General features: G+C 41.3%; 1 protein-coding gene across 10 annotated transcripts in view; it reads left to right on the top strand.

Moving 5' to 3' along the window:
- AKAP6 (A-kinase anchoring protein 6) overlaps positions 1-16,438 on the top strand; it is a 635,729-nt gene that overhangs the window by 375,746 nt on the left and 243,545 nt on the right. For all 10 annotated transcript variants that reach the window (XM_058293576.1, XM_058293584.1, XM_058293582.1 and 7 more), the window contains one exon: positions 13,863-13,985. In XM_058293576.1, coding sequence (XP_058149559.1) covers positions 13,863-13,985 — 123 coding nt within the window. The remainder of the gene's footprint in view (positions 1-13,862; positions 13,986-16,438) is intronic.

Here is a 16,438-nt window from a genome sequence, read left to right as displayed (position 1 = left end):
GCCATCACACTGTCAGTCCAGAGATTCAAATCCCCCAAATACATCCTAAACCCCAACACCAACTACAATTCCAGCAAAGTAGCATGAAAGTCTTATGAAAAGAGATCCCACCTGAGTCCAGTTTCACCACGCAGAAACACCAGCTCCAAAGAAGGGCCATCTGACATGGCAGTGAACCCCATCTGCCATGACCATAGAACCCGTGGGTCTCCCCAGCCCTCCATCTACCCTATCTGTCTCTTAGACTCTGCTCAGTTGTGCACAAGGGCAATCCCTCTGACAGCCTCCAGACCCTTCCTTAGAAACTCATAGCCATATAAACTCATTTCTCCCTTCCCCTTCCCCCCTACACTAGGCCAAACAGCATTTTAAAGTCATGTTATTATATGTAGACAGGGACACTCCGCTGATCCGCATAGAACCTTCAATTCAAGGTCACTTTCCAGCCGCATCATCAGTTGATAGTTGATAGTGGTCCCTCGGTGCCAGGGAGGCTCATCCCCGGGTGCCATGCCCCACACCGGGGGGAAGGCACTGCATCCACATGCTGAGTTTGGCTTCGAGACTGGCCACATTTTCCCTCAAACCTTTGATGGTTAAAGAAGGAAAGATAAGAAACTGTGTTGGAAATACAGCAGTGGATTGGGATGACTTGTTGGGAGAAGGGTGTTTGAATTGGATATTGAAGGCATTGGGAAGGAGTGTGTGAGACCCAAAAATCAATTCCCTGTCTAAATAGGGGAGAGAAGAGGAATCATCTCAACATCTCTGGCTTGGGTAAAGGTTCCATATCTGAGGCTTATGGATGTCAACAGTCAGAAGGGTGTTAGAAACTGTTCAGCTCAATGTCCTCATTTTACAACCAGAAGCTGTCTCTCCAAGTCTGAGAACTTCCTATTAGAACATCCTGTCTCCTGGTTATACCACACTTTGCAAGCTTGCCCCAAAGGGGCTGCAAGTACTTTTCTTCAAGATCAGCACTAAAATGTTCCTAGTGTCCCTTGATCTTTGTAGCCCTGAGATACTTTGAAATCGGTTTCCCTTCTCCTGTAAAATTCTTCTTACCATGTCCCTTTTTCAATTCACTAGTCTTTGTTTAGGCTCCCTCATCCCAAGTGTTATTTGAAAGTCTGGCAGCTTTTGGTAAGATCTCTTGCGAATACCCACTATCTCTGAATTTGATGTATGTTCAAAGAATTTCGCAGTGGATTATGAGACACAGTCCATGTCAAGAACCACTGAGACAGACAACAGAATGAGGGACTGGAATAAAGAGAGTTGAAGTGCTTTGCACTCTTGGCCTTATTGTATAGAAGACACAAGTGGACATGCCCCTTTTACACTGCTCCTAGGTTATCTCATCCATGCCCATGGTCTCCTGTACCACCTGTGTGTTACTTTCTCTACCTTATATCTTGCCTCAGAGTTCCAAGGTCAGACAATCAGCTGCTTTACATACAATTCAACTGTAATGAGTTCAGAAAATGAACTCATGATATATGATACCATGTTCATCACCTTTCTTTAAACCATTTCTTCCTTCTGAATTTCTTATTCCTTATTTCATGAAATGGTACCACCTACCAAAATAGAAAGCCGACTGTCCTCTCAAATTCTAATATCTTTTTCATTCATCACATCCAACTGGTCATGTCTATTCTATCTTCTAGCTCTCTTTATAATCTGGCATTTTCTTTCCAACTCCTCTGATGCTGCGTTATTCCAGGCCTACATCAACTTTTTCATGAATTACTCACTCCAGCAGACTTTTAATTGGCTTCTCTGTTCACAGCCTTACACCCCAACAATCCTTTCTCCAGAGTGCAGCCTGAGTGAGCCTTCTAAGATGCCAGTCAGATTCTTACTCCCCTGCTTAACTTTCCAACGACCACCCCATTGTCCTAAGGATAAAGTTCAAACTCCAGAGCACACATACATTGCCTGGCTCCTGGCCAGATTCTCAACCTCATTTCTCATTGTTGCCTTTTTGCCTCCAGAGCTTCATGCTCAGTTACTTAGAGTTTTCAGAATGAACCATGCTCACTTGAACTTTATCTATCAGGAATTTTCTTCTCTGCTCTTCCCAGCCCCCTCTATTCTTTTTCTGAATCACTTGTACTTCTTATTGTTCAGGACTCAGCTTAGTTGTGGTTTCTTCTAGGAAGTCCTCCTTGATGCCCCAAAACTGAGTTAAATGCCTTTCCAGTGGCTCCCAGAGTACATGGGTTGGTCGAAAACAGAGATTCTCAGAGTATGGTCCGGAAACTTCAAGGTGTTCCCAAGATCCTTTCAAGGAATCCACAAAGTCAAAAATATTTTCATATTGATATTAAAAGTATAGAGACGTTTTCCAGGTGATACTGCAATAGATTAAATGCAGAAGTGTAATTGAGAACACAGGCATTTTCCATTAAACCAGAAATTAACAAGATTTGCAAACATGGAAAAGATTGCCATTCAATTCACTACTTTTTTGAGAAACAGTTATTTTTCATGACACATGTATTAGTTATGTCAGCATATAATGGTCTGTTTTTAAATGAACAAATATTTTTTAAAATTCTAAAATTGTAAATTTTGGTAGATATAACCCACATAATCCAAAGCTCTTGGGTCCCCAGTAATTTTTACGTGTCTGAGGGATTCCTGAGACTAATAAAAGTTTGAGAACTGCTGACCTCCATTATCACACTGGTCACACTTTAAATGTGCTCTGAACTCTGTAAGAAAAGAATATGGGTGTTTTGTCTGTGAGTCCCAGGCACTAATATAATGTAGGGTGCATAGTAAGATCTCAATAAATATTTGTTAAATATAGAACTTAATCCATGCACATGCATTTGTTCATACACACATGGAGTTTGAATTTAAAAAGGCAATTTACTCTTTTCTTTAGCTGGCCTGATGTTACCCAATCCAAGTAGCATGCACAACGAGTTAAACTAGTAGTAGTATATTATTCTTAGAAACTCTGGGACTATCCCTTTTCTGAACTCTCGAAATCTTGTCCAAAGTAGGTCTATTCAAACTTTAAAATAAACAGAGTTCTATACCTGAGTTCTTCTTCTGGCTCAGCTACCTACTGGTTGTAGTTTTTTAAAAAAAGATTTTATTTATTTATTTAGCTCCTCTCCCCCCACCCCCAGTTGTCTGCTCTTTGTGTCCATTCACTGTGTGTTGTTCTGTGTCCGCTTGTCAGTGGCACCGGGAATCTGTGTTTCTTTTTGTTGCGTCATCTTGCTGTGTCAGCTGCGTGTATGTGGTGCCATTCCTGGGCAGGCTGCACTTTTTTTGCACTGGGCGGCTCTCCTTACGGGGTGCACTCCTTGTGAGTGGGACTCCCCTATGCAGGGACAACCTTGTGTGGCAGGGCACTCCTTGCACGCATCAGCACTGCGCGTGGGCCAGCTCATCACACGGGTCAGGAGGCCCTGGGTTTGAACTTTGGACCTCCCATGTGGTAGGTGTATGCCCTATCCATTGGGCCAAATCTGCTTCCCTGGTTATGTCTTTTTAGTCAAGTACTTTGCCATTCTGAGCCTCAATGTCCTCATTGAACTAGATGGAATCCAAGGGTCTTTTGAAGAATGGGTCTGTGCTTCTAATCTCTGTGGAATCTCTTCTCCCTTCTTTTCTCCTTTCCAAGCAGTTGCATGTAGATAAACTCTTCTTTCTTTCCAGCTCTAATGCTGGCATGGTACCTGAATTGTTACCTTTTATTGTCTTACTGCCCTGCTGTTTACTGGCAGAAGGTTTGGTTAGAGCATTTTCTTGTTCATTTAGGGCAATAAACTCTTAATATGGAATCCCAATTTCTTTTTCTAAAAGTAATAGTTTTGTTATTACTGAAGAACTATGTGTTCCCTGAAGAAAATTTAGAATATTCAGATAACAACTTGAAAATTACACGTAATTTTCTGAATAATCTTAGCATTCTGTAAACACTCCCATCTATCCACGTGCATTCTTATTCCAGGTATTTGATTTGCAAGGAGGTCTTACTAATCAGGAAAGTATTTAGAGCTAATCTAAACACAGAATCATAACAACATTTTCAGCTTTGCACTTCAGTGTCAAGGAGCCAACCCTTTTCATCAAAACTTTATGGACATGTCAGGAGATGTTGTTTATTAAAATTGATTGATTAGCCCCAGTATGGGGGGGGGGTACACTTTGAGCTGTAGGAAAAAGAGAGAAGGAATGTGCAGGCAGAGAGAAGAGGAGAGGACGAATGGAAGGGGAAGGAAAGGGAATGGAGTGAAGAACAAGACAGGGGAGGGGTAAGAGAAGAGGGTAGAAAAGAACAAGGTGAAAGATGAACACATATTGGGGGGAGGGAGAGGATAGAGGGAAGAAAGGAAAGGAGGGAGGAAGAAAGAAAGGAAGGTTGGCAGGCAGACAGACAAAAAGAAAAGGGAGGGAAGAGTGCAGGGAGAATGATTTAAAACAGAGGTGACTGATGGGAATGGTTGGAAACATGTCAAGGGTTGGGGTTCTCCCGGAGGCTTAGGAAATAAGATTGCATAGCAATGGATGCTGCTGTCATTGGTTTTTCTCTCTCTGTGTACCTCATGGAATAAGTCTGGTTAGAAAGGCAGTATGAAATAGTAGTTCTAAGCTTGAAAAAAAACTGCCTAATAGCTACTTAATAGTTTATGACCTTAAATAAATTACAAAACTCCTCTGAGCTTCAGTTTCTTCCTATGCACAATGGAGAAAAGTTGCAAAGATTAAATGACTACATATATTATTAGAAGAGTGGCTGGTACATAGTCAGGACCCAGATGTTAAATATTGTTATTTTTAGGAGAGTTTTAAGGGGGAGGCAATTTGTGACAGTGGTTATTTAAATTATCATAATCCTAAATTCCAAGGTCTGAGCAACTCAGATGGTCTTGTTTGGGATTTAGAGGCAGGTAAACATGATCTGATATGCTCCTCCAATGCCTCTGGAGGATTGGGTGTTCTCGAAGCAAAGTCTCACCTAGAGGAAGACAGCAAAACATTGGGGCAGACTTCCTGAGAACACTCAGCTTCACTCCTTAGTTGTAAGAATTTGAGTTTGTGCTTCAGTTTTTTTCCCAGTAAAACTTGGGAGAGTTTGGGACTTCTACATCATAGTGTTGTTGAAAGGGTTAAATAAGCACCCTGCACATAAGTGCTCAATAAATATTAACCTATTGTTAGTTCCAGTTTATTCCCAATTCACATGTGTCTATTAGACTTTGATGATGTGCATAACAATCCTGTTTTGCCCTTAGAAACATTGATAATTTCTTTTTATAAAGCAATAGGAAGCAAGTGAATTCAAAGCCTCTAGATTTGTTGGAAGAAACCCTTTCCAATTAGGAGAGACAGGGATCTTTCTGCGCTTGTCTTTTTCTAGTTGAAACCACTCTCAGTAGTATTTGAAGAAATCAGAGATTCCACTCAGCTTCTCTTTTCTACATGATGCTGAGTTCAGAATAGAGTTTCCCACCTGATAGTTTTAGGTAACATTATTCCATGCCTTTTTTGCTCCTCTCTTTCTCTCTGACAGTCTTTTACCTTTTATTCTAGGACAATTTTATTTTTTTTATATTCTAAAACCATCCCATTCAACCTTAGGAAAGAAGCTAAATATTTCATCAGGCATTTCAATATTTGAGATTTTGTAGCACTGGAGTGGAAATCGCCTTAAATCACTTCATTCCTCTCTTCAGTCTTTCTTCTAAGAGCACACACCATCTTTTTCCTTCTGTCAATTACTTGTATGATGTTGGATTTTGTAGGTAGAAGTGTGCGTAAATGCACCAGGTAGTATAGTCCAAAACACCCCTTTTCCCTCTACAGCACTTTATCATGAGTCTCTGCGTCTTGGTGGCACATTAAGTACATAGACAGGTGGCTGGGAAAGGTAAACTGCATTTCAGTGCTATTGTTCAAAAATAATAACTTGTCATTTCATATAGAAACTATGTGTATAAGAATTGTAAGCAAAAGTGGAAGGTGAAATACATGTTGGCAGGCATCCATATAAAATCTCATGCCTAATTTTGCTTCTAAAAGGAGTTCTAATTTTACCAGTTTTCAGAGGCCAAAAGCTTTCCTGTGGGTAAGAGGATTGCCATATCCTCAGGCATACTCCCGGGGAGCCCCACTGGCTCCAGAGAGAAAGAACATGGTCTGTTTTGAAAATTTACCTCAGATTAGCCTTAAACTTGTGGTTATCAACAGAAATGTGATCCCCTCCACATTCACTGTGGAATCCTCTCTACCCTGCAGGTTAGGATGTTGCTCCCTCTGCACTGCCGCCTGCACGCTGCCTGCCGGGGGTCCCCACGCGCCTCCCCTCCCCTCCCTCCCCCGCTGCCCTTTCCCTCCCCCTGCGCTGCCCCTCCCCCCTGCGCTGCTCAGCTCCCCGCACCGTGCTGCCCCCTCCCCCCTGCGCCGCTCAGCTCCCCCTGCTGTGCTGCCCCCTCCTCCCTGCACTGCTCACCTCCCCCCTCCGTGCTGCCCCTCCCCCCTGCGCTGCTCACCTCCCCCCGCCGTGCTGCCCCCTCCCCTCTGCACTGCTCACCTCCCCCCGCTGTGCTGTCACCTCCCCCCGCCGTGCTGCCCCCTCCCCCCTGCACTGCTCACCTCCCCCCGCCGTGCTGCCCCCTCCTCCCTGCACTGCTCACCTCCCCCCCGCCGTGCTGCCCCCTCCCCCCTGCACTGCTCACCTCTCCCTCCACAGTGCGCTGCTGCAGCACAGCCTCAGCTGTTAACCTGAGACGGAATCCCTGAGTCCCTTCTTTGCTCACTTCCAGAAGTTGGTGCCATCCTCACTTTGAGGCTGTGTGGGTCCTTTTCTTATCCTCAGCCTAAGCCCAGTGTTTTTAGTGGCTAATCAAAAATGTTTGAGTGAATGAGGTAAAAGATGAAATTGGAAATTTGTTAATCAGGTATGATCAAGAACCCATGTTATCAAGCTTTCATGTAATACCAACACTTAAAATCTTCCCATAAACCCGAGATGGATACTACTGTCCTCATCTTACAGATGAAGAAGCAGGTTCCGAGGAATTAAGTGGCTCATTTAATTTATGCTGCTAGTAGGGGACGGAGCCTGGAATCAAATTCTGTTTATTTTTTTTCTGTTTCTAGCAACTATTCTCTCAGCGTTATCCAGGCTAGTTCATGCTGAGCGATGTTATTTTTTTTCTTTGGATATATTCTCTCCCACATACCCCAATTAATCGTCATTTAAATGTTCTTCAACTTGTAATTTCTGTCAGGAAGATAGACAAGTTCTTAGACCAGCTGGCCTTGCATTTGCATGTGGTGCCCTCAGTGAGGCTCCCTGGATTTGGGAACTGAGTCCCCTACATTCCAGTCCATCAGCTCTGGGCTGGTCTCCACACTTCCCTGGGCCTCACTCTTCCCTGTAGAATGGGAGTGACAGCAGTACCCAACGCACAGGGGCTCTTGGAGACTTCAGCGCTCTATTGTATATAAAATGCTTGGACCCTGGCACCACCCATTAGTGAGTACTGTGTGCAGGCTACTTAAATTTTTTTCAAGCTGAATTTGTCCAGATGCGAACATTCACTTAATCCTTTAATCTTAGAATACCAAGAAAGGAATAATACTTTTAATGATCTAAAAGATTCAGCAGCAGCAGCTGAACAATTTTTCATAAATACAGTGAAAACAATTCCCTTTTTGAATGCTCTTCAGCGTGTCCTGTTTGAAGGCAGCTGACTCGCTCTAGACTGGGTCAGAGCTCCCACTTGATTTCTCTAACCACCTGGAAATGTGAATCTTTGTGGGAGTGACTCCATACTCACACCCTCACCAACTTCCAAATGACAGCCTCCTAAGGGAAATGGGCAGTTCAGGGTGTTGGCCTACTGCCTCCTGAGAATGAAGGGCCGTCTCCACTGTGATTAAACTAAGTCAGGCTCATCTGTAATTGAGGCACTGGTAGAACAGGATTGTTTACGCATTTAACTGCCTTAAAAATTGGGTTTAAATTTTCTGTAAATTAGAAATGAACTTTACATTAATCTTTGCTTTCTAAAGAAAAGTACACATATTTTAAAAGATACATAGATCACACAAATGTTTACATTCCTTCTTAAACCTTTAGCCTCAAAACAAATCCTTTGAAGAAAAATATGAATGATGGAGGACTTCGCACTTAGGCAATTTTACCTCAGTGCCAAGGCAATAGAATGGGGAAGAAATGGTTCTCCTTCACTTGGCCCAATAATGTGACTGTAGGAGTGCTGTTGCTCGGGGGAGTGTGAGATCCAAAGTTCAAACCCAACTAGGCCACTGGGCAAGTCACCCACCTTCTCTGACCCTCAGTTTGTTCATCTGTAAAATGGCCATAATCAGCCCGTCTCATGGAGTTGTGGTGACAAGTATGTATTTCCTGTTATATATGTCCCCTTTCCTCTTTTAGAGAAATCATTTTCTATTTCATTTTGGCATAAAAGTCATGCAATCCTTTACAAATTTACCCCTAGACTTTCGACTTCAAAAGGCAGAGACCGTATCTTATCTCCCAATATACTACTGCCTCTTGGCTTCATCTCTGGGGCGAGGAAGACCCTTCTTGTTATCCCAGCAATTCAAGACATCCTTGCCAGAGGGTGCACCCAGGGTTTATATTTAACCAAAGAGGCTTGTTGTAGGAAGATAAATAAGTAGGAAAATAAAATAAATAATGAGTATTCTTAACCTGTCAGGAGAGAGTAGCTAAAGACTCAACTGTAACTGCTCCCTGCAAATATAATCTTCAACCAAAGGTTAGCCAGCGGAGGGCTCTAACAATTTATTTTCCACAAACCAGAAAGGATATATTTGCATGCTCCAAGTGTTGCGGTTTTACTGTGCTTTCTAGTCTTTAAAGAGATTGATGCTTTGCAAAGTTTAAAAGCAAGTTTTTAAAAAGCACCTCATTAAGGAACTTTCAAAATGCAAATGATTGGAAAATGAGAAGTGTGTTGCCATATGGTGGTAGCAGGGCCAACTGCGGTTCCATTTTCTCCCCAGTTTCCTGACCGGCATTTCTTCTAGGGGGTTGAGTTCTGCCTCGGCTGCATTCAAGAATTTACAAACTCTTGGAGGCTATATCAAATATGAGTGCACAAGGGATCCGCCCAGAAGGAAACAAGGCTTGAGGGGGTGGCCCGTGGGGTCCATGGACCCCCTCATTGTGCTCCTGGGAGTCACAGAAATGCACTGGAAAAGGGCGGAAAGGGACAACAAGGAAATAGATGTTTGAAAATGACAGGAAAGAGACTGATTTTTTCCCCTGTGACACAAGTTTATTAGAGGGGTCAGTGTAGGTACAAGGCATCGCTGCCAGCCTGAAGCCAACAAGGCAGGAGGCCACATGGGGCACAGCCAGTCAAGCATTGGGTCAGGGGCCAGCAGGCCAGCGGCTTTCTCCCCGGGGAGTGCTGAGGCCCAGGGCACGGCGGAGGCTCCCAGAGGATGCAGCGGGTGTAGATGCCTGGCTCCAGTTGTAGTTGCGCGGGGCAGGACCATGAGAAAGCCCCCACCCCATGGGTCGTCAATGAGAGACAAGCTTGGGAGGCATGGGTTTGAACAATGGAGGCTAAAATGTGAGCATTTAAAGTTTGTAGTTTGAGTTGAATGCATGTGAAATGTGCTTTTTATGTAATGTGATGGCAGTGTTATGTCATGAAGAAAACCCCGTTTTTTTGTTTTGTTTTTTAATAGTCGTCTTTGACTCTCTAGATAAGTATTAACAGTGAATTCAGAGTTGAGAAAAAAGCATAGATAGGTCAAATACTAAGAGCATGACCAAATTCGGGCTTATGATACAGACAGAACATGTTTCACAAAAGACTCCAGGAGAGTATCCCAACTATTGTAAAAAAATTCTTTTTAATGATTAAAATTACTTGAATCGGGCAAGCCAGTGCTTAGACATGCTTCATGTTCTGCGAAATTTTCATGCAATGATATTCATCTTTGTATTCCCAGGAATGCCTAGCTGTCAAAATAGGCACTTAAAGACTTGTTGAATGAGTGAATGACTGATATTTATTGTACTAGGATTTGACCTGTGTTACAAAATAATTAGCATTTTGTATTTTACACCATTTTCCTATGTTGTTACTTATGTCGATCTCATTTTCCTTTATTCACACCACAATGACTAGAACAGAGCTTCTGAAAATGAGCATCAGATATTTGCTAAATGTGTCCAAATGTGACTATTCCTGCATGTCTGAATTTATCTGTGTATTGAGTGCCATTTATTTGGTCTTTCTAAGAAGAGCTCTCCCCCACCCCTACCCCCATGATACAGGGACAGTCCACTGAGGGGCTGAGAGCAATGGAAAAACAGCAAATGACAGAAGTATCAGGAACTAAATGGACTCTAGTCTACCTTGCTTTCAGGATTTCTGTTTTATATTCTTGTGGCTACAAATAGGAGGAGGAGGGGAATAAGAAAGCTAAGATCTTCCTAAGAGGGAAGAGTGTTCATCTTTTTATTATGTTGGAAAAACAGGGATTTCTCAGGTTTCTGTTGTAGTTGATAAAATTGTCTTTATTGCACTGGCAAGAAAAGAGTTGGGAAAATGTGCAAGAAATGGAAATTGGGAAGTGGATGTGGCTCAACTGATAGAACATCTGTCTCCCATATGGAGGGTCCGGGGTTCGATCCCCAGGGCCTCCTGACCCATGTGATGAGCTGGCCCATGCACAGTGCTGCCGCGTGCAAGGAGTGCTGTGCCATGCAGGGGCACCCCTGTGGAGGGGTGCCTCATGTGCAAGGAGTGAGCCCCGCAAGGAGAGCCTCCCTGTGTGAAAAAAGTGCAACCCGCCCAGGAGTGGCGCCGCACACACGGAGAGCTGATACAGCAATATGACACAACAAAAAAGAGACACACTTTCCCATTTCTACCAAATAATGTAAGCAGACGCAGAAGAACACACAGCGAATGGACACAGAGAGCAGACAACGGGGGTGGGGTGGGGTAGGGGGGTTGCGGGGGGGGGGGGGAAGGGGAGAGAAATAAATTAAAAAAATAAGTTCTTTAAAAAAAAAAGAAATGGAAATTGATGGACATGGGATATAAGTCATAGGAAACCCAGCGCAAAGCCATGAAAAGGCCTCCATTTCCTCTACCTCAGACAGCCCTGGTTTTCCTATCTGGCTGAGCTATGCAACAATGTTGTCCAGAAAGTTTTGGTCAGGTCCCATAGGTTTTGCATAATCTGCATCTCATGAATTTCAGCTAACTATATGATCATGGTTCTGTTAGGAAGTCTGACACACATTGTTCAGTATTCTTTCATTAAGATAAACCTTTTATGATCAAGTGCCCATACATTTGCATATGCATACATTTTGTTTGTATTATGGAGGGAGAGAAGATAATTAATGTAACTAGCTGTATTTCAAATAAAATATTTTACTTTTCACCTTTTTGGATTTAACCAGTTGTGTACAAAATCATTTGCTTCTTGACTTAATTTTCTCCCCAAATCAAATTATATGTTTAATTTTAACAATCCAAGTCCAAATTCAAAAGTGGAAATAAAAAATACTGTAACTGCTATGAAATACTGTTGTTGCCTCACAGTTGTCAATCATATGGACTCTGATATTCTGATCAGATTCCATAGATGACAGACAATGCTTCTCAGCGTCCGCTTGGTCTGTAAAGTGTCTCAGTGTTTCACAAGAATTTAAGTATATGGTATCAAGAATTGGGACTTAAGTTCTAACAGACTATGTCCTTATTTCTGCTCATAAATGTATGGTACATGTCCATGGAGGTTTATGGTAAAGATCAAGTCAGATATGAATTTGGGAAGTGTTCCAAGTCCGAGGAAGTCTACTAGAAAGAGGGATTTGGGGGACAATGGTTTGAACAGATGGGAAACTCCTGAGAAGCTTGTGCTTGCAGTGGGTAACTTCACTGTTAATAGAGTTCACATTGTGGAGGGAATGAAAAGCAAAGCAACTCTCGAATTTATGGGAATGGAGGTAAGAAAAGGAGAAAGAGCAGACAAACAGATAGCCTAAATATATGAAAAAAGGACTTTGGCATGAGCTTCTTGCATTTAGAACAAGAAGTAATATGATAAATTAGAAAAGGATGATTTGGGTAGGTCACCAGAAAATGCATTTGGTAAGGAAGTGCATTGTGTGAAATTAATAAAGCTCCCCCCTTGGACACATTTTTACTGGAAGGAACTCTTCTGACTAATGACCAAAGGAAGCCTCATTTATGTCATTAGGTCATGACTGGGCACTAGAACTGGAGGCATGATGAACAATCCCATAGTTCCCAGCTCAGCTGATTAAAATTGCGCAGCCCTGTTTCTGATTAAGATGTTTCCAAGATGATATTTCTCATTGGCTTTACCAAAACTAATTGATTAGATCAGAGTATCAAAAAATAATAAATGGAAAATTTTGCACTGCTTTCTGAAACCTAGTTGTGATGTGCATCCCTGGATGTGATTATCCTCTGAGACTTGCCACAGTATGGATGTTTTTGATAGGGAAAGCTTTTTGTAACACTTATGAACATGAGAAAACATACGATAGGACACCACGTGGCACTACAGACTTAGCTCCACACAAGTTGAAAACACATCAGAGCCTGGCAGGGCAACTTCATGTGACAAGGGTCTACTCACCCACATGTCTACTCTAGCCCTCTTTACCAGATAGGAATTTGTTTCTTAGTATTACTTGCCTATTGTTCACTTTACCTCCCATTTTATCTTTTTTCTAATAATGATACTGAGTCAGACCAATTTCTCTGATTTAAAAGGTTATGAATCCTAAAATATTATCTGGGAGAAACCTTAATAACAAAAGCAAGCTTCTGAGAAGCATGCTAAATAATATGACTTTTCACTCTTCCTCACTTCAGTTTCAGAACATTCTCAATTAAGCATTGACAATATTAATCAAAATTAATCAAATTGCAAATCTGAAGAATGGGTTAAGTCAAATAGGGAGTAAGATCCCAAGCCATCTGGGAGTACGAATGTAGAAGCCTGCCCTTGTTCCTTATAGCCTCCAGGTGGTGCTGTTTACCTACAAATGGAAAGCAGGACCCCAGGCCCTTTTTCTTCCCTTAAATTCATAGCTGGGTTTTCATTTTTTTCCAAAATATTTTCAGTTTCTACAGATGTGTTCTTTTAAATGATCAATAAAATTTTATAACCACTATTTGAAAAATTGCAAGATTATTGTGATTTGTGCTTCCTAGCCAAGAATATTTCTTTATGTCCAGGAAATAAAGAGTTGGAGCTTTGCGTTTATTCATTGGCCCCATCTCCTGCACCCTTTTTTGCTTCTTAGCATCCAGGCTTAGCCACAGATATGTGAGCTATCAGCAGAACCCATTCAAGTACCTTTAAACATTTATGTGATTTAAAAAATAGGCTTCTAGTTTAGCTATGGCAACTCAATTGCTTAGGCTCCTGAATGAATAACACCAACTTTACGGAACAATTCCATACTCATAGCCAATATGTGTTCCTAGCAGACCTGATGGGATTTATTGACAAGGGAGTGCTTGTCAGACACCAGAAATATTTTGATGTTTTGAGGTCATCTTTACAGTGACACCCTGCAATTCTTAGAAAAGTGTTCTTAGGAAAATAAACTGAGAAGGAGTCATTGACAATTTCTTTCCATTTTGATAGATGTCAGTGCCAGGCATAGTGGAAATTCCATTCTACAGTGAGGATGGAACTAGGATGGGAGTGCTGTGCTATCTATTTCACCATTCAGGTCTGGAAGTTGGAATTTTTAAAATGGGTTTTTAAAAAAGAACCAGCTAACATGCCTTTCTTGTACTTTTTTTCCTTTTCTTTTCCCCCACAAGGGATTTGTAAACAAGCTGGATGAATTCATTCAATGGTTAAATGAAGCCATGGAAACCACTGAGAATTGGACTCCCCCTAAAGCAGAGACGGATGGCCTAAAACTGTACCTGGAGACACACTTGGTAGGCAAGATTGTGCTGCTCTGGCTGTCAGCAATTGACGGGGTTTAATGAGCTGCTTGTTTGTCTTTGGAGAATATCAATTTTATTTATCAGAGGTCATTATATGTTAATGAAACCAAGCTTTCATGGGGTACACTGCAGAAACTGAGACTTTACAGGCATTTCAAGTAATTCTATGAAAATAAAATCTGTGTTTCAAACTATTTTTTCAAAGCTTTTCCTAGAAAGGTAAGTAATTATATATTTTTAAAGTATCCTGGAAAAATTTATTAGAATCTTGCTTTCTAAAGCCACGAATGAAGGTTTTCTTCTTTTTAAAATAAATAGGTAAATGAAATAGATAATTTCAATGACCATTCTAAGCTTTCTAGAATCCTTGTAAAATTAATGAACCTCTCATTATCAAGAGGGTCTACTTTATCTGTTCTACACTGGGTTATTTTAATAAAATATTTAAAACGATGATCTCCATCATTTTTGCTGCTATGTGAGTTTTTCAGCATATAATTAATACAACTGTCATTACATTAGTCCCTGTGCACAGGGAAAACCAAGGAGGGGAAGTGGAAAACACTTGGATGAATATGCTTCTGAATATGTTAGAAGCAAGAATTATAGACTGGGGGACATTTGATGAACCTCATGAGGTTTTTACTGAATGTTTCAAATGGCCGATATCAATTATGAAGGGGTGGAAACCAAGTAGTGGCGTGTGGCAAAGCATGAAGAAAAAGCACGTTGTCATTGGAAATGAAAATTCAAGCTTTAAGGATCTCATCTTTATTCCTTTCACTGATAGCATAAAATTGACAAAGGCAATGAACATGAATCCTTGGGTACTCAACTGTGGGGTTGCTTTTCTGCCCCTCTTACACACTCAGAATTTGGATTGAGTAAACATTGTGGGAGTCTGACATGTACGTGAGTTCACAGGGTTCCAGGACTCTTCCCTGTGATGTTGAAGGAAGGAGGGAGGGAGGGACAGAGAGAGAGAGAGAAAGAAGAGGGAGAGGGGGACAAAGTGTGAAAGTGTTTTGGCTTTTGGGTTTTGTTCTTTGAACTGTATTTTATATCACTGGAAGAAAAAAAAAAAGAACAGCTTCAAAATCCTGTTGCTACATGCAGATAGCCTTGCAGATGATAATGACAAAGTAGTGTGGTGCAGGATGAGCATATTGCTTCCCTTTTTAGAGACCTGGGTTGATGGTGTGTGAAAATGCCACTGACCCTCACTGCCTCTCTTGTATGTGGATTTTTAAATACTGCCCTTAGTACTTAATTCCCTGTTGAGCAGAGTCTTAATTTTTTTTTTAAAAAGAGGGTATTTCACAATAGCAAGATAAAGATATTCAGTGCTTTATAATGTAAATTGTATTAATTAAAATGTCAACTTTTCAGTGGCATTGTTCTGACAGAAATTCTAATCTGTGTTTAAACAGGAGTATATGAACTTTATTTCACATTAAGTGCACTTTCTTAATTTCTCTTGATTTAATATTTTATGGGAAACACTCATTAGTGTTTGAGGTCCCAGAGGGCATGGGGGACATAAGAGCTCTTTAACTCTAGGTTATTTTGTGAAATACAGGCTTGGAGAGTATGAACTGAGGTCTCTCTCCTTTTTGGCCCCTTTGCAACCATTATATACTCCGGTTCTCAAATCTGTATTAGAGTTCCATACAGGGCATCCTTGTGTTGTGGGCCACTGCCTCATTCTAGCCCAGTGCCATGTACCAGAACTTTCTGCGATGATGGAATGTTCCACATTTGCAATAATATGGGAGTCACTAGTCACATGTACCTACTGGGCACTTGAAATGTGGCTAGAGCACCTAAAGAAATGAATTTTTAATTTTATTTCATTTCAATTAACTTATATTTAAATCTAAATTGTGACACCTGGCTAGTGCCTACTGCATTGGGGAATGCAGTTCTAGCCTCATACTTTGCAGAACTCTTTACAGCTGGCCATAATGAATGTCATTTACCCCTGTGTCTCATAAAGTCCTTCTCATCCAAATGTGGAAATCATTAAGGCAGAAAAAGGCTGGGCCCTCCAGTGTAGAGATCCACAGCAAAGGGTCCTTCTCAAGATGTTCGTCTCTTAAAGAAAACCTTGCTTCTACCTACTGATCAATGCTTTCTTGGATGAGTTTTCTCTACGACACTGTCTGATTATGTGGCTCAACATAAAGATAACATAAGAACATCTTTATTTTGCAAATAGTGAAGGAATATTGATCTCTAGATGAGTCCATTTGATGTTAAGTCACAATCTTAAAATTCATTTCTGAAATTATGAATAATTTTTAACAGTTACTGAAGATGGTGCGTGCACTTTGCCACCGAACAAAACTTAAGGATAATTATTAAGAAATTTCTGTTAGATTGCATGCTGTCTGTTATCCCTGATATGGGTTGTTGCTCAAACATCTTTCAAACAAATTCTGACT

Source organism: Dasypus novemcinctus, chromosome 3, assembly GCF_030445035.2.
Source record: "Dasypus novemcinctus isolate mDasNov1 chromosome 3, mDasNov1.1.hap2, whole genome shotgun sequence".
Lineage (NCBI taxonomy): Eukaryota > Metazoa > Chordata > Mammalia > Cingulata > Dasypodidae > Dasypus > Dasypus novemcinctus.
This window is presented reverse-complemented; position numbering and strand designations above follow the sequence as displayed.